General features: G+C 36.8%; 1 protein-coding gene across 2 annotated transcripts in view; it reads left to right on the top strand.

Annotated features, from left to right (window-relative positions):
- Positions 1-27,632, top strand: part of LOC127623698 (kelch-like protein 29) — a 309,133-nt gene that overhangs the window by 147,448 nt on the left and 134,053 nt on the right. For both annotated transcript variants that reach the window (XM_052098152.1, XM_052098153.1), the window contains 2 exons: positions 10,166-10,316; positions 13,122-13,646. In XM_052098152.1, the coding sequence (XP_051954112.1) occupies positions 10,166-10,316; positions 13,122-13,646 (676 nt within the window). The remainder of the gene's footprint in view (positions 1-10,165; positions 10,317-13,121; positions 13,647-27,632) is intronic.

Genomic DNA, 27,632 nt, shown 5'->3' on the forward strand with positions numbered 1-27,632 from the left:
ATAAATTGAGGCAGGCAAATAGCGCTGATATTTGTGAATGGAGCAATAATAGTAAGCCTAATTAACACAAAAGATGTGTTTGTGCTATAAATAATATAAAAAATATTTAAAATATATTAATATATAAGTTAATATATTTCAGTGCTATTTCAGCACATTTAGCACCTCATTTTGTAACTGGATTGTGGATGGTGATTGTATTTGCCCGTCATGGCATTTTGTTTAATAATTTTTTTTTGCCAGCTCGGTTGGGACAGTAGTTCAAAGTGCTACAAATATACATACATTTTATTTTCAGTAATGTATTTGTTCTATGCCAGAAATTGTTTTATTTTAAATAATAAAAATATGATAGATAGATAGATAGATTGATTGATTGATTGATTGATTGATTGATTGATTGATTGATTGATTTGTTAAACTGGACAAATAGGGTAAGTTACAATTCCATCAACTGGTCATGGACCAGCAGGCCATTCTCGTTGTTGAGCCCTGCCCATTACTGTAAGCCTTGCATCTGTACATGTGCATGTTATTAAGCGTTCACTATGTCCTTATTCTTACTACAGAACAGAAAGATGCTTCCAACAGAAAATCCCCGGCCAAGACTACAAGGTTTAAACAACTTTGCACTGAAGAGCACGAGAGCATTTATTTATTTATTCATTAATTTTTGGCAGCTTGGTTCGCACAGGACATGCACACAGAGTATCCCAGGCTGTTTTGTGTTGAGTCAGGGAAGCCATCTGCCACACAGCAATTATGGACCACCAGGGACGCAGGGCCTGGTATAACCAGAGATGAATTAAAACAGCTTGAAAATAGCGAAAGCTTGGCTACGCACAAGTCCTACCACGTTTTACAGTGTCTGTCATCACCTGCCCTCACCGATGTCAGCAGATGCCGTAAAGTCTGCAATGTACATTTTATGCTTTGCTTAACGGGACTGCAGACACATTTGATATCCTGCCTTATAAAAGGCAGAACAGGCTAAGGAAGATTTAGCATTATGTGACAGCTGCCCGCGAAAAATAGGATTATTACAGCAGAAAATACCACATTATAATTGATGATCGTTTGTATCTCTGGATCACGCTTTTTTCTTTTGAGAGTTTCAGTTGTAAGTAGACTTTGTTTGGGTTATTGCTTGGGGTTAATACATGTTTACAAGTTGCTGCCCCTAATCAAGTTCAGATTTGTAGGTTAAAAATATCACTTCCATGCCAGTGTTTGCTGCGTTGCTGTTCAGTTCAGAATCTACAGTACAAAGCCACGGCAAAAGAAGAAAGTTGTGAGCTTGCGGTCTGAATCAAATATTATGAAGTAAAAAGACTGCTCTACAAAATAATGCAAAGACAAATAAATATTTTACGTATTTTTGCATCAGTTTTTCTATTGGTTTTCTTTGTGAACATGCACTAGATGGATGTGTTTGACCATTGCACAACTTTATTTTTTTCCAGCGTCTGCAGCCTTTTTTAAATGCCATCCCAGGGTGAGAAGTCAAGAAAAAAATTGTCAAGACCCCTGCGTTCTGTTGTTTAACGTTTTATTTCATGTACAGTTATTAAAAGTAGCAACATTATTAACTTAAAGGGATAGTTCACCCAAAAATGAAAATTCTGTCATGATTTACTCACCCTCCAAGCATCCCAGATGTGGATGACTTTCTTTCTTCTGCAGAACTCAAATTAAGATTTTTAGAAGAATATTTCAGATCTGTAGGTCCTCACAATGCATGTAAATGGGCACCAATATTTTGAAACTCCATCACTATAGCAACTATGTTTTATTTAGTGGAAACTATACAATTAACAGTGGTTTTACTATGGTAATACAATAGTATCCAAATAGTAAACATGGTTTTATTAGTAATAATGCGGTAAACATGACTGCAGGAACCATCGTTAATTTTGTGGTTTCCATTGTTTTACTACAAACACCATGTTAGCATTGTAAATGCATGGCTAATTTTTGTGAGGGAATGCCACCCTAATTTAATATATATACATTCAATTTAAATATAGAACCTTTTTAATTTTTAAATATCAATGTATTGATATATATATATATATACAATTATTTCTTCTTTAAATATTCTTTCAATGAAGTTAGCTACTAATTGTTAGTTCCCTGTACAGTAGCTAAGTACTTTTAAAAGAGTAAAAACTGACTCTAGTTTAATGACTTAAAATGATGAGTAGCTTGTAGATAGGTTCATGGTGGTCCAAAAATGAGCTGGCAAAGAGAAATAAAGGCAACATCGAAGACTTTAGGTACGATAGGTCGTGTTCGACTTCCTCGTTGGGGAATCCAGGATGGGCCCAATAGATGGTTAGAGACCGTAGCAGAATGGTTGTAACCGGTTTCAGTGGCATGAATGTTGTTGTTGTTTAGCTGAGGTACCTATGAGGTAAAGATAATTATGATGGCCGGGCAGTGAAAGCCGCAAGGAAGCCCCCACACCACACCACACACACACACACACACACACACACACACACACACACACACACACACACACACACACACACCAAAGCCTCTTGAAGATGTGCAATAGCTCTGTGAATCACAAACGTTTGTGTTTTATAATATATAAAATGTACGCACAGCTTCAGCGCGTTATTGAATGGTGCTGCTCTGTTTACACATGCCCGCGGCTATTTTTAGTCTTCACGCAGTGCGCAATATTTGAGCGCTACTCACGAATAACATCTCAGATGTAGATGCTCAATAGTTTGGTTCACTCATATGTATTTAGAATGGCACCGGAGGTGCATTTTTACCAGAATTTGAATAAGAAGCTTGAATAATTAAACTACTGTGAACTTTTATGTATTCAAAACTGATTGTGCAAAAAAACTACACTGGTTTCAGGATTGGTGGTATCGGTGCATCCCTACTTGAAACATAAACTTGTAGCTTTTCACTTCTGTAGCCTGTTTGTCCAAAAGCAGTTATTGAAATGTATTAAGAAATCTCAGTCTGACCTATGTCAAACATATATAGCTGCACTTAAGTTGAATGCACAAATTATCGTAGATTACAGACATGCACTTAGTGTCTGGAGGTCAATCCGTTCCATCTCAACGCAGCAGTCATGATCAGATGTTTCATTTGCTGACAATGTCGACACGCAACGTAATCCCACAACAAATTGGCTCCGAGCCGTTGTGACAGAGATGCAGGATGGGTAAATTGATGAAGTAAAGCGCGGGTCAGGGAAGATAATGAAATGGAGGAAAACTCACAGGCTAGAGCGAGGGTTTGAAGGCGAGGTGTTTTCCATTAACTCAGAGGTGCGGAGTAGGGTGAAGTTGAGACACAGGGTTAACTCGTCTCTCTGAAACTCACCTCGTACATCTGCTTGGATCATAGCGCTGCCCCGTCACTCTGCCTGGCTGTTTGAAGTCGGCAAACTTCCTCGACTATTGATCTTAACTTGCGCCTGGATGTCTTTACATTTTCTTTCTTGTTCTGTAATGATATTCCTCCTTATTTTTTTCTTTTTTCTTTCAGCCCAAACTGCTTGACGTACTGACCCCATTCAAAGTTTGTATGAATGCGCCTAAAATATGAACATATCTAAATCTTTAACTCTATTGTTTTGCTGCCTTGTTTTGAGCAGTGTCATACTTCCCCCATCTGCTTTTGGTAAAACAACAGATAGTCCCGCTCCAAACTCACCCCATTGGATGAGCCAATGTTGCCATGTCGGACAGGTTGGGATTCTCAAAGAATGGAATGTTTTGAAAAATTCTGGGAAATCAGCCTTCGAATGGCTTCGAATAAGCTATGATACGAGAAAGTACTTGAACACTGAAAAAATTGCACAATTCACCTTAAAGTAAATTTATCCCTTAAAGGTTTAGGTTATCCAGGTCTGATAAGCAACATCTACAGTAGTTTAAATCAGAGATTATTTAGCAGAGATGGGCCACTTCGATCATAATGAATGGGAGAAATTGGAACTCTCAACTAAGGATCTCTGAGCACCTAACGGTCAACAGATTTGGAAAGGAAGTCCCGCCTTACAGTTCAAAGAGCCAATCAACTTACAGGGGGAACTCTGGAACGTGCATGTGCATTAAATATACAGACTGGGAAATTGTGTTTTTAGTGTAATATGAGGAAAAGAAGCACAATTTATGAAACCAGTATTGTCAGATTTTATTGCTGATTTGAAATATGTTTGTAAAGCTGTTCAATGGAAAGGAGGAGGCGAGAACCGGCTTCACGATATAAATAATATTTTAATGATTAAACTTAACCTGTTAACCTGCACCAGTGCGCAGTCGCACCGAAGAGTACCCCCAGTTTAATGTTTATGAATAGATTTAACGTGAAAGAACATCATTAATCTTGGCAAACTATATATCATTTTAAAGGTGTAAGCCTCAAGCATCGATGATAGAGCTCTGTTTTTCGATGAAAAGCTTATAACGAATGTATTTCTTGCATTTATGTAAGCAATACAGATCAAACACTCGTAATCAAAAACGGAGTACATACCAGTAGTGTCAGTAATAACGAGCCACACACGCATCCACTGCTAAAAGTTCCAGATTGAATGGAAAGGTGAGGGTCCACTGAATAACATCCCATAGAGCATTTTTAGTCCAAAAGAAACAATAACGTTGTAACATCGATGGTTATTCCTTTGTTTACATCGAGTTTCTTCAGGGTGAAGTATCATACTTGTCGGTTATGCAATACAATTATGCATAAAAACAGACTCCCGGTAGCCGAACGTTATATGGGTGTGTTGCTTAGAGTGTAATGAACAAATTAAGACCGCACACACACACACAAATACAAAGATAGGCAATATATAGGTCGAAATATCCAAACACTGCGGTCAGTTTTTTGACGTCATGATATGCTGATCCTATTGTTTTGTCTTTACAATGAAAGCCAATGAAAGAACTGAAATGATATGACTGATAGAAAATGTAGCCAAGCAGTGCACGATTCCAACGATATCCGGAAGTTTAAATTCCTCGCGAACAAGATGTTTTTTTATTTATTTGAATCAGCCACTAACCTGCGAATTAGGCTGTGACCACACCCCGCCATTTGACAACAAACGAGCCATAGTAAAAAGACGGTTCCCCAGTCAACATCTGTTTTCGCGTCTTACTTACTGGACGGATTATCTCATCAAATGGATCGTCAAAAGAAGTTTTTTCTGCTGAAGATGTTTTATTTGAGATCACTCGAAGCAGCGATGACTGAAATTGAGGAGTGAATACAGCGACGACGGTGATATGCTTGAGGACGGAAACATGGTCCAATTTTACATCGGTGAGTTGCTATGTAACATGCACACATTATACGTGTGTGTGTGTGAGAGAGAGAGAGAGAGAGAGAGAGAGAGAGAGAGTGTGTGTGTGTGTGTGTGTGTTTGTTTTCCCATTTGATTTATAAGGTAAATGCATTGTGGTCTGAAAAGATAAGGTACTGCACCTTATAAAACAATGGCTTGTCTGATGGCTGGCCATCAGTGTGATTGTTGATTCTATGTCTGACCATCCATATGAATGCTGTCTGTATCACTGGCCATCACCAGCCATTGAATGTTGAATGGGCTGACTATCGGTATGAATAGTGTATATGATGACTAAAATAGCTTGCAGTACCCTTCATAACATTTGGTCATTAGGATGCTTTTTGAGGTATCCAAGGAGGCTTCTTGGTACCTGGACATAGTCTTGGAAAAAATATTGCAGAAATCTCATTTTTCATAATATCTTCCTCAAATGTGAAATATAAACTGATGAGACTTGTGGCTTTCAATCAATTGCCTAACTGGATTCCTCCAGGTTGGTTCATTTATTTTTTCATAAAATAATGAAATGTTACTTGCAGTACAAATTATCTTCAAGACACTTTAAATTCTATAAATGTTTGTCTGTGTAAGTTTTTTCAACTTTTACATTTGGGTAATAAACTCCAAAGTGTCTTCTTTTTAAATATGTCTAAATTGTGCATGTAGAGCAAATTGTTCAGTAACTACAATTATTTTAGTTTGGGGATGTCATTTCTGGGGATGTGCCTCGGGCAGGTGAACAGAGAAATGGAACCAACATAGTCTTGGAAAAAAGCTTGCAGGAACCCCATTTTTCATTATATCTTCCTCAAATTTGAAATATAAACTGATGAGACTTGTGGCTTTCAATCCTTTACCTAATTGGATTCCTCCAGGTCTATTTTTATATATTTGTACATGAAATAATAAAACATTTTTTGAAGTTCACATTATTTATGAGGCACTTCAACTTTTATAACTTTTTATTTGTTTGAGCATTATCAACTCTGATTCATTGTTAGTAGAGTGCCAAGTGTCTTCTTTCCAAAGAGACCTTAATTGTGCCTGTGGTACACTGTTCTCAGGAGCTATATTTATTTTAATTCAGGTATGTCATTTTCAGCTGTGAGCCCCTGAGTGGGGGTGCAGGTTAACAGGTTAAACAAAAGACAAACACACACACATGTGCCTTCTGCCCCGTCTGCCAGCAAGTCATCCCCACAACCTGGATGAGGGAGGGTACAAGGGGAGGAAAACAGCAATAATTAAAATAGGGGGGTACTTTCTGTAACAGTGTAGTATCCCCCAAAAAAACACAAACATTTTAAAGAGAGGGAAAAGGCCAATGCAGAGCAGCAGTGAGAGAGAGAGAGAGGAGAGAGAGAGGAGAGAGAGATGAAAAAAAAAAGTACTCGCCGGTTCTCCGATACGCCATAGCTTGTTCCTCGGCCACTCCTCCACCCTCTAACGGACGACAGCCGTGCCTCTCCGGGCGGATCCGAGGCAGTCCTCCAGCCCCTGGCGGACGGAACTCCCCGTTGCTTTCTCTGGGAACAGAAGGGGACTCCCCCGCCCCTGGCAGCGGTTCTCCCACTCCAGGCGGTCGGCAGCGAACACCTCTCCGCTCGGATGGCCGACAATGGACTTAATTGCTAGAAAGACTTTGGTTAAATGCAGCTGATGTGAAATGGTCTATGAATATGAATGGACAAAGATTACATGGTTTGACAAACCCATTTAATCTATCTAACATTTTGTTTGGGTTTAAATCTCATTTTATGGTGCACTTTAATTTGAGGAATTATTTTATAGCATTTAGTAACTCCTCTACACTTCTGGTTTTTTAGCACTTATGCTGAATAATTAATTACCAATCCTAGTCTGACATGAGTACTTCTAAGAAATTTAGAAATACTGATTATAAGAGTCAGGCTGCCTCACAATGTGTAATTAGAGACTCATATTTTCAACGATACAGAAAATGCATCAGGAAATCTCGTAACCCAAACGTTACATGAACTGCAGCATGAGCATGTAAAGCGCTAATTTACATATTTTAATTACAGTTATCCAGAGTTTTGTGAATAGTAGGTTAAAATATGCTTTTTTTTACATAATGAGGATATAAAAATGGCACAAAATTAAATAAGTTTTGTGAAAATATAAAATAATAGGGCTAGATGTAATTCAGGGTTTGCTCTCTCAATCTGAATGCTTATTGGACTGCAGGTTTACTATATACTTTATAAAGTACATTTTATATATATATTTATTTATATAATTTTGATTCATAAATCTGTTTGTTCGTTCGTTCATAAATGTAATTTTTTTATCTATTTATTGTTTTTCCCATTTCTCTCTGTTTGTTTCACTTTGTGGTAATATGGTGTTTAAGTGAAAATGCACATTAGAGCTTTTGGTAGGACTCAAGTCCATTTGACATCATAGTTTTGTGCTAAATCTTTTTTTAGGGTTTGAATCTGTTATAGGGTTCATATACACTCCAGTTTGCAATTGGTACGAAAGTAATCTGAACTAACTGTTATTGAGAACGTATAATTTGCAAGTAATAGCCTAATTGATTTATTTTGCATAATAATTCTAACACCCTTTATTCAATTTAGCACAAAGTACTTCAAAAAACATAAAATCAAAATACACACAGTAAAACACAGTACATTCACATAGTAATAAAAGCAAGTCTATAAAAATGTGTTTTTAAATGAGACATAAAAACAGACACAGATTAATCAGACATGATAAAAACAAAATTGATCTAACTATCTGACATAACATTTCAAATTTAAATTTGTATTAAAATAGACGTATATTATAACCTCTGATTTATGAGTATTTAACTAAAAAATAATTATATATATATATATATATATATATATATATATATATATATATATATATATATATATATATATATGATATACAGGTTTTAAAACATTTAAATTAGTCAGATCATTGGGATTCAACAACAAATCCAACTGCAGGTTATCCACATTGCATTGAAAAATAATGATGTATTTTCAAAACACAGAACAAAGTGGTAACATATATAGTGAAAACAATATTGGCCCTAACAGTGATCCTTGCAGAACACCACAAATAGACATAAGTTTTATTGTGTGCATGTTTGATAGTAAAACCAAAGGATTAAAAACCATGGATAAAAAAGTGAATTTGGGGTCTTTTCCTCCTGCGTCATTACCTAGCTACAGTGGTAAACATAACATAGTTAAAATTCCTGGTTTGGAGCCAAATACTACAGTTTGAAAAGAGAGAAAAAGGGGGCATCAATGAACTCAGGTTTGGACCAAAAAATCAAACAGTGTTTTGAAAAGTTATTTTAACTTGACATGGATTCTTCAAAACATGGCACTCTTTTGACAGATGCGGCAAAAATGCTAGACTCATCACAACGGTTCAAAATGCCTGTCTATTTACTTAAAAAAAACAGAAACAAACACATTCTGTGTATACGGCTTCTTAGATGGTGTTTTTGCATTCATCAGTGCTGTTTTTAATTGTTAGTCTTTGATTATTACGAGTCTTGCTGTATTTTAAGCTGTTTACGCTAGGAGTAGTTCCTTTTTGAGACATCATGTCAGTTTAAGAACTTTAAAAGAACTTTAAAAAAACGTGTCTTGTGTAAATGGCCAATAAGTAATGTTTATTGGCAGAGCTGCTACATTAGCATTGCTACAAATTGCAAAGCTATAAGCTTAACCACATTTCTGAGTAGCGAGATGGTAGCTTCGCTAGTTTTTAAATCAAGTAGATTTTCAGTAGCGAAGCTATATTTTTGACTAGGTAGTTGTGTAGCGTTGAGAAAAGCTACACCGCTATGTAATGCCTTGTACCCGGTGTTTACTATCTCCAATTTTCTATCTAAACTAAAGATGTCCAATCACAAATTAATCGCTAATACGAGTCGGTTCTTTAAAATGAATTGGTCGCACGTGATACGAAAGCAGTCTGAATAGGTTCACGATTCAATCTGAATGCCTCAGAAAGCTTGTGCATGTTAATCATCGTATTACCATCTGATACCTTCAGAAATCACATTGTTATTGCCCAGATGTGCACGCTCGCACGCTCTCTCTCTCTCTCTCTCTCTCTCTCTCTCTCTCTCTCCCTCTCTTTGGCCTCTGATGGTATATCCTGTAATTCTGAGTCTAGCTGCTGTATATTATTGTATAGTATACTGTATGTATGCAGAGTTTTTATTTAGGAATGTTATAATTAAATTATGTTTAAATGGGTATGGGTTTGTAGAGGTAGTAGTCTAAATATGAAAAATAAAATGTAAAATAGTGATTTTAAATGTTGAACACGTGGGCTTGTATAAGTAGCATGTCTAAATATGAATTTACATGTTTTGTTTTTGTTTTTTTTTATGTGCACATACTGTATACTTGTATATTGTATTGCACCATACTGTAATATACTGTATCAACGCTTTGATAAATATAATGTGAATATGTCTTTTAGATGCTTTGTCTGCGGTTGAAAAAAGTATGAAGTAGCTTAAATGTAGCAAGCTACTTTTGGTGTGTAGCTTCTAGTGTAACTTGCTTCTTTCTCTTTAGTTTATCTTTTAGTTTAGCTTAACTAATTTTTCGGTTGAGTAGTTTGTAGCTTAGCTTACTAAATATTTTGTTTAGCTTGCCCAACACTGAAGGTTGCTTTGTTAATCTTTGAGTCCACCATTAGGATGCCTATATTTTGAATATGAATAATAGACAACACTTAATGGTTTACCTGCATTTACTGTCATACCGTGTTGATGAAAGCTGTTTTATGTGATAATGGATTATCTTCAGCTCATATATTCTCTCTCCGCAGGTGGCGGGTCTTTCTCCCGGCGAGACACAGACTCCAAGTCTCCTGTTGGCCCCTGGGGTGAGATGGGGTCAGACCCCCATCAACCAGTCCACCCCGTGGGAGACAGACGAGCCCCCTGCCAAGCAACACAGAGAAAATGACACCACCACAGGTATGTCTACACCTCCATAATGCATCTCTTTTCATAGTTCCTTTTCCTATAGATGTGTAAAACAGACTGAAAACATTATTATTATTATTATTATTATTATTATTAGGATGAATTGCTTATGTAGAATTCCTCATTTGCAAGTCACTTGCAAATGGATAAAATGAATTTTTCTAAATTCTCCATTTTCTGTCGAGAAAAACACAGTTCTTGTGTGAATGAGAAGTATAGATTAAACCATATCATTGTGGATGTAGCTGTAATGAAGCACACCTGGAATGCTTTTTTGACTAGTCAGCATTCAGGACCAAAACGCGAGGCAAATCTGGACCCCCCACTTAGAAACAATCTTACATTGGCTCATGTGTCTGGACATGAGGTTTTACACATTTCTTTGAAATTCTATACGCATTTCAAGGGGAAAATACTCAAGAACATTTAAGAAAGAAAATTAAGCCAATAATGTGAGGTCAGCCAAAGTATTGCACATTATACAGATGTTTTCTCTCATCAACCATATAGGCTAGAGTTAGAATCTTATTAATAAAGAGAGATTGTTGACCTCTCTGGCCTTCTCTCTAGCCTCAAGCCTACCGACTGATTATACATGTGAAATTGGACATTAATGTTCAGGAGGACAGTTTTGTGTTGGCCTTTCTGAAGCCCCCCAGGGCCTCCACAGGGGCTCCCGCTGTGCCATGATAGAATCAACCGAAGGGCTCACAGAGGGGGGTAGCGTTAGTATTGTGCTGCGCACTACATGGTCCCACTTCCGGCACCTTACCCGAAACACAAAGTAAGATGTCACTCAACATCCCCTCGTTGACAGCACTGAGCATAATATCACATATTCAGAGCCAGTGTAATGCTGATCTGTGGCACCCATTAGTTCTGGGACCAGCTACACACTTAAAGGAATAGTTTGCCCAAAAATGAATATTCTCTCATCATTTACTATACTCACACCTCATTTCCAAACCCATATGACTTTCTTTCTTATGTGTAAACGCAAAAAGTAATGTTTTAATGCTCAACGTGGTCTGTTTTTCATATTCAGAGTCTTCTGAAGGCATATGATAAGTTTTGGTGAGAAACAACCTAGAATTTTTCAGTGAAAATCTTAAAGTACATTAGGCTTTTGAGCACTACAAAACAATTTTCTTCACATGGCGAGAACTTTCGTTGTTTAGCGCTAAAACTACTCAAGTTCTCAGGAGTGTGAAAAAGCAAGTCACTGTAATGGTTTGGTTTTAGGTTTTGGTGAGATAAAACCAAAATAAAAGAGATAAAAAGTAATGCAAAAGACTATTTAATAAAAGCGCTAAAACAATGCAAGATATCTTGTGAACACACATGCCACTGTAACTTGCCACTTGACACAGACGTCAAGATTTCTACCGAAAAATTGCTTATATTTTGGGTGTTTCTCACCAAAACCTAGCGTAGGATTTAGAAGACTCAAAATATTTAGAAGAGCTGCATTTTATGATACTTTTTGGTCATTTTTAAGCTTTGAAGTGAGTCACTATCCACTGCCATTTTATTGTAAAGATAGACCAAAATATTAATTAAAATATATCTTTTTGTTTCAGCATAAAATAAGTCAGCGTTTGACTTTTTGCGTTGCATGGTGATGAAGTCCCCTCCCCAAAGTTTCACATAGATTTGCCTTATTTGCACTTTTTAATTTAAAATCGGAAAGAGACCCTTGGATAGGAACAATAAGCCATTGATTTAACTGCTCAATCAAGAAAAACTATTTATAATTTTGTCTGAAAGGACAAAAGCACTCTAATGCAACGACTGATATTTTATCGGCACACATAATTATATGAGCAATCAAGACTCTGATCCATACTGTTAATTTCATTAGCTTTTCAACTCTCGCTCAAGCTAGGGGCTATAATTGAATTTAAATGTATTCATTTTTCTTAACTAATAATACATATTTTTTTATTTTTTTGTCAAGAGACTTGATTGCAGCACACAAATCTTGAATATACCTAAATTCTCTGGGAATTAGCTTTGGGTAATAGCATTTTTCTGGCTGATACAGTTGGCAATATCAGACTTTTCTTTTGCTACCATGTCCATAGTGGTTGAAATTGAGTGTAGCTGTCCTTTAGATTGTTCTGAATAATGCATGTAACTCATTCAGGCTGCGGTAAGTCAATTCCCACTTGTATATTTCCGTCTCTTCAGACTATAGTCTGGTGAAGGCCAATGTCATGATTAATGTTTTTTTAATCTTTTCCACGCCTGCTATATTTTCTGCTATAGAACATCACTGTTGAGCAGCTATTTTTGAAGCTCCTTACCGGAGGAAGGGCACAAGTCCAAAACGAGCTCATATTCATGAGATATATCTGTGCTATTGAATTGTGGGCAAACCTTACCATAAGCAGCATCAATCTGGTTTCGATCCTGTGTCCCATGCCTTCCCAAGGAAGAAGCTTTGACATTCTCATCATGCTTCATTTAATGGAGGACAGCTTTTTTGTTTAAGAACTATACCAAGTAGATGATTTTTAGTTTGTATAAACTCTTACCCCTAAGTATTAAACATTGGCATGTTTCTTGTCCTGGAATTGTAATATATGAATAATACACATTGTTGTATGTGTATGCTGTATACATAATGCTAGGTATCAGTATCTAGTGGAGTCCAAACCACAACCGTATTGGCCATTGCAACATACATTTCTTAATAATTAAATTACTGCATTCACCGTTTAGTTTAACACTGCCCCAGATAAAGCACATGGCTGAATGTATACATGACTTGGCTTTTCCCTTCTTGTTTCACAGGGCCCCCATGGGTGCCTCCAGTGGTGTCGGCCTCTCAGCCCAGCCTTTTGCCTCACTCGTACGGGATGCCTCAGCCACCCATTTACAGCCAAGGTGTGTCCGTTCAGTCCCCAGTCATTGGCGTGACCCCGGCCATCCAGACCCCCTGCCCCCCACACCATCCACTCTTGAACGCCCACTTCCAACTTCCATCCATCTCTTCCCAACCACCGGGCAGCTTAGTCCTTAACCTGCAGAACCAGTCACCCTACGCCACCAGCCAACCACCAATGACCCCGTCGCCCTTAACGACGGCCTGTCAGGTAGTCCACCCCACCCCACAGAGTGTGGTTGGAAACGGTCACATGACTCACCCGCTGATAAAGCCCCCTGCTTTGCCTTCCGCCACGTTGCCGCTGACGAATGGGCAAGCGACGACTCAGCCCACACTCACCTCGTCCAATCAGAAAAGTCAAAACGGACTTCAGATGCTCCGTACGGTGGGAATGGGGAAGTACGAGTTCACAGACCCGAGTCACCCAAAAGGTAAGTTACCTTGTGGTTTTCAAACTAATGAGCATGCCCAAGGATGTCTTTCTTTTTAATGTTGGCAAGGAAGTTGACCACAGACCTGTTGTTAAAATATATCTTGTGAGTAATGGCCCGCGGTAGGAAAGCATCATCAAGGTCACGGATTCCAATCTTAAAACAACTGTCAATTTAACAAGGCTCTTCTCTGAAAACTTTTATGTCGCTTCCTAAGAGTCTCCTGCTGTGAAATCTTGACTGGTTTCAGGACTGTAAATTGTTGTTTGTACATATAGATAACCTTGGACGAGACTCTCTCGGTCCAGAAACAGATGTTGCATATTCCCTCAACAATTTTCAAATTTAATGAAGCTTTTAATCTAGGTTAAGATTGGCTTTCTAAGATCATTTTGATTTTTTTTATGAGCTCTATAAGATGAGTGCAATTTACTTTCCACATCGATGATACTTGCAATTGTCTCTTAAGATGCAAAAGAGCCAGTTAGATTAGACTTAATGCAATTTATGAAATTTAAATGTTTAAAACGCATTTAAAGCAATGGCATTGTTTGGCAGATTAATGTGCTCTACACTTTCATAATGCTACAATCTATTTGGTTTATATCTTTTTAAATGGAGACTCATTAGTTCCAAGATACATTTTTATTTATCTTTATTCAGATTAACTAAAATTAATTAAATATCTAATTTGATATAATGTGACATATCAGATCAGGTGTGAAGACAATGTACTTGCCTGCTTAATCCAGCCTAAGATAGTTTGCTTGTCTTTGTTGGTTTAAGATGGGATAGCTGGTCTCCCAACCTTGCTAAGCTGGTGTCATGCTGGGTTGGCTTGTCAACCAGCTGGTCTCCCAGCCTGACCAGCTGAACAAATCCAGTGTAAACCATCAAACCATACCAACTTCAACAGCTTGGTGGCTGGCTAAGACCAGAAAACCACCTAAGGCTGGATTAAGATGTATTTTCAGCACTATAGTTTAACCTCTAGTCACATTGTCATTTTTCCAACTCCTTTTTTGTTTTTGTTTAGCACTTGTTTTGCAACAAATGCCATCTATATTTTTCCCTGCTTAAAATTTTTTTAAAAGTAATTTAACCGGACTAAACTGTCAACTAGGTAAGCTGGGAGACCAGCTAGACCAGTTAAAAACCATCTTGGTCAATCTGGGAGAACAGCTTAAACTAGCTAAGGCCAGCAAAACCATCTTTGGCTCATTTAAGATACTTTTTTCTGCAGGGTTTGTACTATAATCTAACCTTTAGTCATTTTGTAATTTCATTTTAGTTTTTTAGTAGTTGATTTAATTAGTTGAAAAGTAGTTGAAAGATATATATATATATATATATATATATATATATATATATATATATATATATATATATTTTTTTAGTAGTTTTTACATTTTGCAGGGAATGTTTTCTTTTTCCGTTATAAAACATCTTAAACCGGTCTAAGATAGTATCCTGGTCTTAGCTGACCTCACAGTCTGGTCTGGCTGGTCTAGTTTGCTGATTTTAAATAGGCCGGATATTGTCAGTTGATCAGCCAGCCAGGGAGACCAGCTAGACCAGATCAAAATAATCTTTTCCAGGTTGGGAGACCAACTAGACCAGCAAACCAGTTTAGGCTGATGTAAAGGTGCTGTAAGTGATTTTAGCATTATGAAGCTTCCACGTGACTGAGCTGTTGAATTAGCCATGCCCCCTCATTCCAAAACCCTGCCCTCCAAAGATAGTTTTGAGACCAAAACCGAGCAAAAGAGCAGCATTGTTTGTTCCTGTGGCTGTCAAATACAATAGTGGCGCAATAGCGTCCTCAACTAACAAATATTATGAATCATAGCCTCAGTGATCCTCTTCAAATGAGAATGAGCAACATTATTGACAGGTGAGAAGCACCATGGTCCATCTACACATATTTGTTTGCTGTTTACAAAGTCTACAGCTGTCACACAGACCAGTGAGATATCTCAGGACACTTATTTCAATAAAATCTTTAAAGGTGTAGGACATTTTTTTGCATAGTTTTCCATGAAGAAAAAAAACAAAACGCTTACAGCATCTTTAAGCAGTTTTTTTTTTTTTCGCTCTCTGCAGGGTTGTCTTTTGACTCATCTTAACTAGTTCCATGTCATTCAGTTTGGTAGCTGATTTATTCAGAAAACTTCTAGTCACGAGTTTCACTGTGTTGACCGTATTAACACACAAGAGCCTTTCCTCTCAGACTCTGGTTGACAGATTTGTGCTGCCATGTGGTTTTCAGCTCTGTTTCCTGCTGATAGAACTCCTTAAAGAAGCACAGATCTTCATGGGTCAGCACCAATGTTTCCCCTAAACTGCGCACTTGCGCTGCCATGCACATCTGATTTTGCTTCTGCATCAGATGTTGACAGAAAAGATGCTGTTTACAGAAATGCCATTTTTTTAAAGAGACAGTACCGGTTTTAGCACATGTTCAACATATCAATGTCAATTCTTGTAACTAGTTCAATTTATGCAATTTAAAAATATACGGTATATTTATACATTAATATGGATTGAATACATTTATTTGTTCATTTTTAAAAAGCCAATGTGACAAAATGATGTAAAAGTAATAAAATATCATTAACAAAATGTATATTTTCCTAATGTACCTAGTTCAATTGTCCCCTGTATAGTTAACAGCATTAGCTGGGAGAGGTTTTTTTTATATGTAAGCAAAAGGGACAAAATAACTTAAATAAACCCAAATGAATCATAATTGAAAACAAGGTGGAAACATACACTGGGCTTTAAAACAACCCATGCACATACATAACCTCATTTGAACCCTATTGGTGAATGCGGAAATGCGGCTGCATGCCTGAACGGTTAAATGTGACTTTAGGCTGCCAGAAGTAGGGATGCAATAGTTTGCCTGTAGAAAAAAGTAATGTTAACTAGGCAGTGGGTTGATACAGTTTGTGCTTTAGAGGAAAAATCAGTCACCGTTTCTACTAATTTATATAAACTTGCCCTTAATTGGCATGTAAAGACAAAACGTGCTGTGGTTGTTCACCAGGGGCAGCACCAAATGTACAATGTACCCTTATTGGGGGTCTAGGGTCATGCTCCCCCGGGACAGCACTAAATAATTTAATTCTGTTGAATTTAGGAGAAGAATTTTTACATTTTTAGAAGTATATACTGTATCTTGTGTATCAATTAATGTATCATAAAGCTCTAACACCCAACAGTCAATGGAAATTCCTTTTTACAAGTGAAAGAGCCAATCTCCTTCTAGACACAGACATCACCTGTCAATCTTCTAAAGAACATGCATGTGCATTAGCTATACAAGCCAGGAAAATTTAATTTTTATGGGAATCTGAGGAAAAGAAGCACAATTTATGATACCAGCATTTTTAGATTTTAATGTTGATTTGAAAAATTTGTCTTTGGTCGTAATTTTGACCAGCCGTTTTTGAGATTTCTGTGTTCCTCCATTCAAGTAGATGCTCCACTGGCATGACTGGAAATAGTCTCCCGGGAGCATTCCATAGATGGACGCCAGTGAAAAGGCAGTTTATTCAGCACACTGAAGCATCTTTTCCATAGACATCCATTCAAAAAGGACAACTTTTTGTCTCCTCGCCAGTGAACAGTGGCGGAGCTAGGGTGTGGCCAGGTGTGGCCATGGCCACCATGGACCGAAGCGTGGCCACCCCATTGACCACAATTTTTTGGGTTATTTGGCACAATTTAGTTTTTAAGAGGTGAAATCATCTCTGTACAAATGTTCAACTTAACATGTGTGCACACCAAGGTCACCACACCTCTCTGTCATGGGTGTCATTGTATCCACTCAAACCCCTGCCCGCCCCCACAATCTGACGATATAAAAATGCTGCCCGAACATTTAATTTGGAATCGATTCCCAGCCTTAGTTACGGGAGCTGTTCCACCATTACTGCGAGAGAGTTGTTGTGAGACATGCAGTTAGTGCGCTTAATTAAGTTTCAACAGTTAAGTTTGCCTCCTCATCTGCTCTGTGTATCATGACAGTAATTATTCCACTTGACTGTTCTCTGTTCTATTTATTTCATTTCTGTTTTTACAGAGTGAGAAACGCTCCGAGCAATATAGTGCATTAGCTGTCTGAATGATTCGGGCCATTTTGCTAAACCGTTTCACTTCTTCTTTTAAGGAATCGACTCAAATGAGTAATCACTAGTTCTGATGCTTAACAGGCAACAGAAATTTGAGACATATGACATAAGTGCTAAAATATACATTTTTCATGAAAAATGTTTCTTGACACAAAGTTCATACAGAGGATAATCTGCTGGGTGTTGTTACAAACATTTGCTGGGGGTGCTATGGGGTGCTATGGACTTTCTTGGGAAGGCTGAAGCTAGCCCCTCCCTAGTGCCTTCCAACATCTCGATCAGGCAATCTCTTGAATTCCCGTCGAAGTACTTTAAGTATTTATAAAGTCATAATCAGCCATTAAAGTCATGATTTGAGTGAGAGTGTATAAACACACAGTCGTTGTAGCGCCTCTAGTGTTCATTTCACATGGAAACTGCAGGGAATTGTACATGGAGGCAAAAATTTATATAGAGTCGCGTTTTTACTATGAGACTAGGTTGAAAAATAATGCTTCGTGAGACTAGTTGGGAAATGAGCCCAGAAATCCCTTCTCAAAAGATATTGGTTGATAACTAGACTTGTACAGTTTACAATATTCACAGGAGCTCAACCTTTTGTCTGGACTGTTTTCTTAAAAATAGTCTAATAGAGTGGTATTAGAGGACAGGCATTTCAGTGAAGCAATCCATCACAATATGAGTGATGCTACATTTTCTCATTATTTAGACATGTATAAAAAGTCCATATAAATAAAGAGCTTGGTAACAATACAATATGCACTTCCATCTGTTATATGCCTCTTTTACATTAGTGCTAATTTTCTACAGTGCAAACTTAGTTCAAACTCGCATTTAATCAAAAAGGCACTCAGATGAAATACAGCCTTTCTGAACATAACATTAATTTGTCTGAACATCTGTTTTTCTTATGTCTTTTTTTTCTACAGGGTGTTTTTCTTCAGTTTGTGGTACTCTGTTTATTGTCAATTTATTTTAATGTATTAGTTCTGAACTGGTGAGTCGTGACCCCAAAATGCAGGTCTATTCTGATTGAATTATGGACACTAGGGATAAAAGCAATGCTAAATACAAATAATAATAAAAAAAGAACTAACCATATAATGGTACATTAGTGGGGTGGCTGTGGCTCTGGTGGTAGATCAGGTTGGCCACTAATCGCAGGGTTGGCGGTTCAATTCCTGGCTCCACATGCCGAAGTGTCCTTGGGCAAGACACTGAACCCCAAGTTGCTCCCAATGGCAGGTTAGCGCCTTGCATGGCAGCTTTGCCATCATTGTTGTGTGAATGGGTGAATGAGACGCAGTGTAAAGCGCTTTGAATACCGCTATGGTTAAAAAGGCGCTATATAAGTGCATGTACCATTTACATTGTTAGGGTAGAAAAATAAATAGGCATATCAGCTTTTAAAAGAGAGGACGCTTCCCATATCTTTTGTTGCTGAGTTAAGAGGCCAAGCATCCAGAGATGTAAACGTGGACAGGCCCTCATCCTCAAAAATCATGAACAAAACTATAAAAGGTCAAATAAAATATGGTACAACCCAGACTACATTAAAAACAAGCTTGCTAAAAAGTTTAAACATGGCCTGTGCCAACCACAGTTAGTTTTGTGCAGTTATAAACTGCCAAGGGCATGAAACCATTGAATGATAAATAGTTTTTTACACTGTGTTGAGTCCCAACTGGATGTCTGATGTGTAATCTGGGTCCTGAAGCAAAACTAATTGAGAGCCAATTCTTTAAAGTACTCTCACACACTAAAGTCTGAATGTGTTGAAATGTAACATCTCTGAAGTCAGGGAATGTAGGCCTGCCAAAGGGTTGTTTCAGAGCCATTGAGATGATTTATATAGGCCCAGAATGTCTTATCAGCATAAAAATATGTCTTTTAGATTGAAAGGGGAGAATATAGTCTTTGCAACTGTCATGTGGTGTTTAAGTCAGACAGCTGTTTTTGGGAAAGATGCCAGTGGCGATGCTTCAGGAGGGAAGACATGTTTCAAAATATATTGTTTTTCCAGTGAACAGCTGTCTAAAAAACACAAGTTCTCAAAAGAACAGTAATGAGTGAATACTGTATTTTTAGACTTTCAAGATGTTGGGGCTGATTAGCAGCAAAGCAGACCGGAATATCTCATCACATCAGGGCAGAGTTGGTTCCTCAGTGCAAAGAGTATGGCTGCAGTTTTCTCAACAACTTCTTTTTCATGGCAGCTTCTGTGTGGTGAAGTCTAAGGGTTCTTTGTGAACATAAGAGTTATATTGTGCCGTTAGCAAAAAACACAAAAAAACCATTATGGACTTGATTCACTGGTTCAGTTTTAATAAAGCAGGAAACCATAACAGGTTTTGCCTTACAGTGATTTAACTATGGGTAAGGGGTGTTTCATGTTGTAATGTGCTTCAAACCTCCTTAATCATGTTAAATATACTGTAAAGCACAGCCTATAATTCACCTTAATAAGATACAGTGACCATGTTTCAGTCATTTAGTTTTATAGTGCCTGTTTATTTTAGTTCACAGTAAATACACTTTTTAGACCATATAAGTAGTTCACAGAGTTACCCACACAAACACAAAGCACTAAACTATATAACATAAAATGTAACAAAAAAACACCCCAATGTGCATAACTTATATCAAAATGTTTCAATGAAATATAATCAAATGTGATGGTCACGTAGGGACTTTTAAACACCCAATTATTGTTTTTTACTTTTACTAATCTTAACAATAGTTTACATGTTAAAAATAATAGCCTATACATTTTCACTATATTAACTACAAGGTAAATCATGCTTCCAATATTTACTGTAAAATTTCATACATTGTCATAAGTTACATAACAGTTTTTTTACTGTAGGATTTTACACTCTATTTCTGTTAAAATTACAAAAGTTTTTTTTTTTTTTTTTTTATTACAAACAGTGTAGGCTGTTTAAGGTTACCAAGCAACATACAATAGCAACTGGACACATTAAAGGAATGTTCTAGGTTCAGTACAAGTTAAGCTCAGTAGACAGCATTTGTGGCATAATGCAAACATTTCTTTAGGAACTTACAAGTGAAAGTGGGCCAATTTTTGAATGTTAAAATTCTCACTTTTTCAAAAGTATAGCCACAAGGCATAAACAGTATGTGTATATACATTATTTTAATTTCATAAAATCAAAATTTTACATTTTGACTATGTAATTTCAACAAATCCTAAAGCCCAAATATTACTGTAAATATGACCATTTAAACAACGTTACAGCTCATATAATACACAAGTTTTAACAGAATAAGTAATGGAAATGCTTTTATAAAATTATAAGCTTAACATTTCTGCGCTCAAACCCTCCAAATATTGGCCCCATTCACTTCCATTGTAAGTGCCTCACTGTAACCTCCTTTTTTGCATTTTTTAAAGAAAATTAGGGATAAGTCTAAATATATATGTATATATTTCTCTTTTTTTGTGGGAATCAACATTATGCCACAAATACTGTTGATTGAGCTTAACTTGTATTGAACCCAGAATATTCCTTTAATGTATTATGTGCAGTCACAGGAGTGCATTTATCAGCATTTTACAGCTTTGAATGTTGTAATTATGAATTTGTATTAATGACATTTCATCAGCCTCTGCAAATCAAGCACAAAGCATAACTGAATATATTCTGTGTGTCTTTGTATCACTTTGTGAATTGATCATCACTGTTGCAAACCACATCCTCAATTCCCACCAATGCCGTTTTCCACATCCAAGTGAGATTAGTACTTCCAACTTTGATCCCGTATGGTTGTAAATGGCAGTTAAGTTTTCTAACTCCTAAGTTTCTAAGTTCAGACTCCCTGTGAGTTCTGTCTCGGGAATGAATCGAGACAAGCTACTAGGCCATCAAGAAACAAACACAGAATCTTTACAGAATTCCTTGTCTCATTAAGACGGATCGGCCCCAGGCCATGCGCTCTATGGCTCGGCATTCCCTGCCACGAGAAGAGCCGCACGTGGCGAAATGTAAGATGCATTGCGTTTCTCTGTTATAAATGAACGCACATCAGTGTTAATGTGGAGGATTTGAGGAATGATGCTGTTTCGTAACTCTGCAGGGTAAGATCATGATGGATAATCTAACATCGCAATATCGGAATAGCCACATTCTCAGCAGGTGGAAATCAATTCTGTATGAAGTAATGTTCTCTTGGTTGTGTTCACAAAATTCAGCTCATCCGATAACACAAACGCACCCAAAACGCTCCCCTGTGTGCTATTGGAATATGTTTTCTTTAGATATTGTTTTTCAGCATATCTACCTCAAAGTATGGATATGGAAAATTAGCTCCCATGTGAACATTAAGACCTCCAGGAGTGTTTGCAGTGTTTGCATCATTGTAAATAAAGAGCCTCTGGTTTTAAAGCTACAGAAGCAACTCTTTGGAACTCTTTGAAAAGTAATTTTCTATTTTTATCAAATGGTCAGTGAGGTCCTTAACCTTCAGACAATGTTGATCTCAACTTCAGGTGATCAAACTATTATATCAAATATCAAAGATTATATGAGCTGTTTTCTTTTCTTTTAAATGTTTCCAATCCTGTTACCTGTTATGCCAAAAAAATAAATAAATGAAACGCTGATTTGTAATATATACGGGGGGGCCGAACAAGAAATTGATCCTATAAATTCGGAATATTTATAAATCTGAATATAATGTTAATCCTGAATTTATAGCTATACATATGAATATATAGGTGTAAATCTGAATATATAATTGTAAATCCGAATATGCAGTTGTAAATCCTGAATATATTTTTAAATCTGAATATATACAGTAAATATAAGCTGAATATATGGTTATACAGTTAAAGTCAGAAGTTTATATACACTTAGGCTGAAGTCATTAAAACAATTTTTTTTAAACTCCACAGATGTCATAATAGCAGACTGTAGATTTGGCAATTCGTTTAGGACATCTATGACACAAGTAATTTTTCTAACAATAGTTTACAGACTGATTGTTTCACTTTTAATTGAGTATAACACAATTTCAGTGGGTCAGATTTACATACACTAAGTTTATTGTGCCTTTTTGCAGCTTGGAAAATTCACAAAAATTATGCCAAGCCTTTAGGAAATTAGCTAATTAGCCGCTGATAGGCAATCAATAGGTCAATTGGAGGTGTACCTGTGGATGTATTTTAAGGCCTACCTTCAAACTCAGTCCCTCTTTGCTTGGCATTATGGGAAAATCAAAGGAAAGGAAAAGACCTCAGAAAAAAATTGTGGATCTTCACAAGTCTGGTTCGTCCTTGCGAATTGGTCATTTACATCATAACCATAATCTTCGAAAGATGTGGAATGCGACTTGCAATGTTTAGTACTAATAATTAACACACACAAAAATAAATTATAAAATTGCTTACATTTCGTATAATTTACACCAAAACCATCATCCTCAAAAGACTTGAAGACTACTTTTTAATACTTTTTGGTCTTTATTTTAACCTTTAATCCTTAAATGCATAGTTGTTTCAGAATTGTTTCTATTTCAGATGCAAATGGAAAGAGATTCAGAAATAGAAAGTTGGTCCACAAATAAATTGAATGAGATCCTCAAATAAATTAAATGAATTCACAAATAAAGAATATATTTTTAACTCACAAACACAACTTTGTCCAGCATTTATTTGTAGATCGCTTGCTGTGCATTTGAGGACGGCAGCTCACATTTGTGAATTCTGAAACATTTCTTCTGCAAGAGATGCAGGCAATCCACAAATAGGTGGACTCCACCCATCGTCTACTCCAGCCAATCAGATAACGGCCACATTGCTCGGATCATATCATGTTCTGTCTTCAACCAATCATGCTTCGTTTTTACTATCAGGGTGGAACCAGAGTCACAGTGCTCTCATGAGCATGGAATCAAGCACATACAGATAAGCTCCAAGGCTGCAAACTTTTAAAGAAACGGACACCATCAGAGGAATACTGTGACTTAAGACCCATTTGTAGAGTCCTAATCATTAACTTTATAGCTAACCTGGCTGTCTGTACGAGTCTGCTAGCTTAATTTTAACCAAGTTTCTTGACTGAAACTCCTAGCTACATAATGTAAATGTATGTGTTGTCAAAACCTATACTGTTAATGTTACATGGCAGATCCAAACAGATCCACTACTAGACACAACAAAAGATCAATAGTACAGAATAATACAAACCATAAATTTATGCCCTATATTACACTGTGTTCAAGATCTACTATGGCAATAATTTGGTTTCACATTATGCATTATAACTCCATATTCACCAAACATTATTACACACCTCAACCCATATATCTATCACAAATAGACCTTGTTATTTGTAACTCTGTTATCCATTCTGGTTTGTGCCATAAAAGTGCTAAACAAATTGTTAATTAATTAATTAATGATTCAGAATCGTTGAGTGGAATCAGAACCAGAATTGTTACATTTCTTACAATTCCCATCCCCACTGAAAACCCATGCGCAAATATTTGCTTGTACCTATTATTCTAACTAAATACACACTGAACTATATGTAAATATATGCACACAAAAAAACATCATTATCCTTCTGTTAGGATAATATTCTCATTGGCACCAGCACTGATGCGCTTACAAAAACCTCAAAGCTGCAACCGCCCTTGTTATTCCAGATTAGATTTTAAGACTACATGTGGAAAAAAAATGAAATGAAAGATGAAAAACACTCATTAAAATGTCAAACTTATAGCGAGATTTGCTGATAAGCTTGTAATTAGGAGACACAATGTCTGCGATATTTTAATAAACACACACAAATGCACATGTGTATATGAGAGAGACAGAAACAGTGGCACAGCCCTGTGTCAAAGAGACACACTCCAGGGGTGGCCCCTTGTATTACAGTGTTAATCATCTGTCTAAACTGATTAGTTTCCTAATTGAACAGCCAAAACTATCCATGTCATTATAGGTCATTTATCTAGAACAGCAGGCGAACAGTGCTTGAACACTCTTGAACTGTTTCTACAACAATCCGATCAACCTTTACAAGCATTGCTTTTTAGAAACGTCACAGACACAAAATCTAATGTTGGCTTGTTTATTTGCACTAGGTTGTATTGTATCTATATTAGGATTATCTTACTAGTAGCACTTGTTTGTATCTTTACAGGAAAAATGTCTTTACTACCCCACTATCTAAACAGTATGAATATAATGCCAATATTAGTTATATATTCGTAGTTGTTAGTAAAATATTCATTATTAGAACACCAAATGACAATAGCCAAATCATGTTCATGTGTTGCACTTCCTATAGTTTACATGCACATTGCTTCTTCATCAAATAGCAATGTCAAACATCAATCAAGTCAATCAATGAAACATCAGCGCCACCTTGAGTAAGAAATAGCATGTATAATATGAACGTGTACACTCATGGATTACTGATAATTCACTGTCACACAGAAAATCAATGTGGTATAGTAATCATTTGTATGAATATAGTACTCATTTATCTTGTAATAAACAAAGAAATATACTGTATATCATGTGAGAGTAAACAAATATAGATATGAAATAATTGTAAAAATATGAGGGAAATAAAGCAACACTATTACATATCTCGGGTCTTTAAAGACCATATACACTATAACATGTACCATGTAATCAAGCAGTTAGAAAAAAATATTCTTAATACTTGAAAGTATGCCTATTTTCTTCTTTCTTTGTTACACTATTCAGAATATAAAGGTTGAGGAATACTTAAAGAGTTGTGGGCATAACTCCAAAAAATGGATGAGGTACAGGGTGTGGAAGGAGGTCCCGGGTCACTAGAGAACTGAGGTATGCATTAAAGGGTTAAAGTGAGTCACCATGCATTGTACATTTACATTTATTCATTTGGCAGACGCTTTTATCCAAAGCGACTTACAAAAGAGGAAAACATAAGAGAATCATCTTATGGAGACAGTGATATGAAAAGTGCCATACTACAAAGTTTCACTAGCATCATAATAGTAGTATTGATAACAGATTAAAGTGCAACAAGAATGTTTTTATTTATTTATTTTATTTTAGTAATTGGTTAAGTGCTCTTGGAAAAGATGTGTTTTAAGTCATTTTTTGAAGACAGAGAGTCAGCTTCACGGATGGAGTTGGGAAGGTCATTCCACCAACGTGGTGTGATGAAACTGAAAGTCTGGGAAAGTGTTTTGGTGCATCTTTGTGTTGGTACAACAAGGTGACATTCTTTAACCGGCCACGGGCTTCTGGCGGGAGTGTAGCTCTGCAGAAATTATTTGAGGTATGCTGGATCAGACCAAGTGACTGTTCTGTATGCCAGCATCAGAGCCTTGAATTTGATACGTGCATCAACCGACAGCCAGTGGAGAAAGACAAAGAGTGGTGTAACGTGCTCTCTTTGGTTCATTGAAGACCAGACGTGCTGCTGCATTCTGGATCATTTGCAGAGGTCTAATTGCACATGCATGGAGGCCTGAAATGAGAGCATTACAGTAGTCCAGTCTAGTTATGACAAGTGACTGAACAAGCAGTTGTGTGGCATGTACAGAGAGGAAAGGTCTTCTCTTCCTGATATTGTAGAGTGTAAATCTACATGATCTTGTGGTCTTTGAGATGTGGTCTGTGAAATTTAGCTTGTTATCGATGGTTACCCCTAGATTTCTGACCGTTTTGGAAGGCAATACTGTAGTTGAACACAGCTGATGATGTTGTGTTCAACAGCCGGGTTGGCTGGAAAGACAAGAAGTTCTGGGTTGATTTGCAGGTGGTGTTCCTTCATCCAGGCTGAGATGTCTCCCAGGCAGTGTCACTGTGGTGTCGTTGGGGTGCGTGTCATCGACGTAGCAGTAGTTTTGAATTTCAATTGTATTGAAAAGATGGACCGAGACATTTCTTTAAACATTCAGTCCTTTAAGCTATTTCTTAGTTTGGGCTGGCTAATTTGGGACAAAATGTTTGTTTATAGTTATTCAAAAGCTTAGACTGTATTTTACATCAATTAAGTAAAAATACTAGTTTGATCATTTTTTCATATGTTTTGTAAAAGGGTTGAATGTTTGAGCTTGATGATTTGTTCAGATTTAGAAAACAGATTAAGATTGCTTCCTTGTTTTCCTGCCATGCTGTTGAAATGTCCAAATGTTGCTCAACCATTAATAGAACCAAATATCATGAAAATGTTCAATTCCAGATTTTTGTGCTGCTGCATTCAGCCTGAACAACATGTATTGCCAATTATGGAATTTGGAAGCATTTTCCGACAACCGTCAGAGACACTCTGAGCATTTTGGATCTTGAAGGTGCTCTTTAAAGGGATGGGATGATATTGTGGCTACATTTTATTCAGATTCCCCTTGAATGAGTTATGTTTGATTGCTAGCTTGTGACGTGATGGAAAACATCTATGTTTTTTTACATTTAAATTTCACTCATTTTGAATACCAAATTTAAGCATTAAATGCCAAACAAGCTATTTAAAAGCATGATGTTTGGGACCAGTCGCCTGACTGTTGAACGGTAGGAAGCTATTTCGTGCTTGTGATATCTATCAATGGAAGGAAAATCTAGTTCATGCTTATGTAGCAATGTTTTCACTCCTTTGACATGGGGTTAGCAATCCAAGTGAGACGTAACAATCGCCCTTGTTTATGGTAAAACAGATTAATTTTGCCAAGATGATAAATTATGCAGTCAACACCCTCCGCCCAGCCTGAAAAAATTACTTAATATTCTCAATGAAGCATCTTCATTGCATTCAAAATGCAGTTTGGCTTTAAGGAAAGAATGTTATATAGACATGGAATAAAATGGAAAATGTCAAAAGAATAG

The sequence above is a fragment of the Xyrauchen texanus genome, chromosome 30 (assembly GCF_025860055.1).
Source record: "Xyrauchen texanus isolate HMW12.3.18 chromosome 30, RBS_HiC_50CHRs, whole genome shotgun sequence".
In the NCBI taxonomy this organism is placed as follows: Eukaryota; Metazoa; Chordata; class Actinopteri; order Cypriniformes; family Catostomidae; genus Xyrauchen; species Xyrauchen texanus.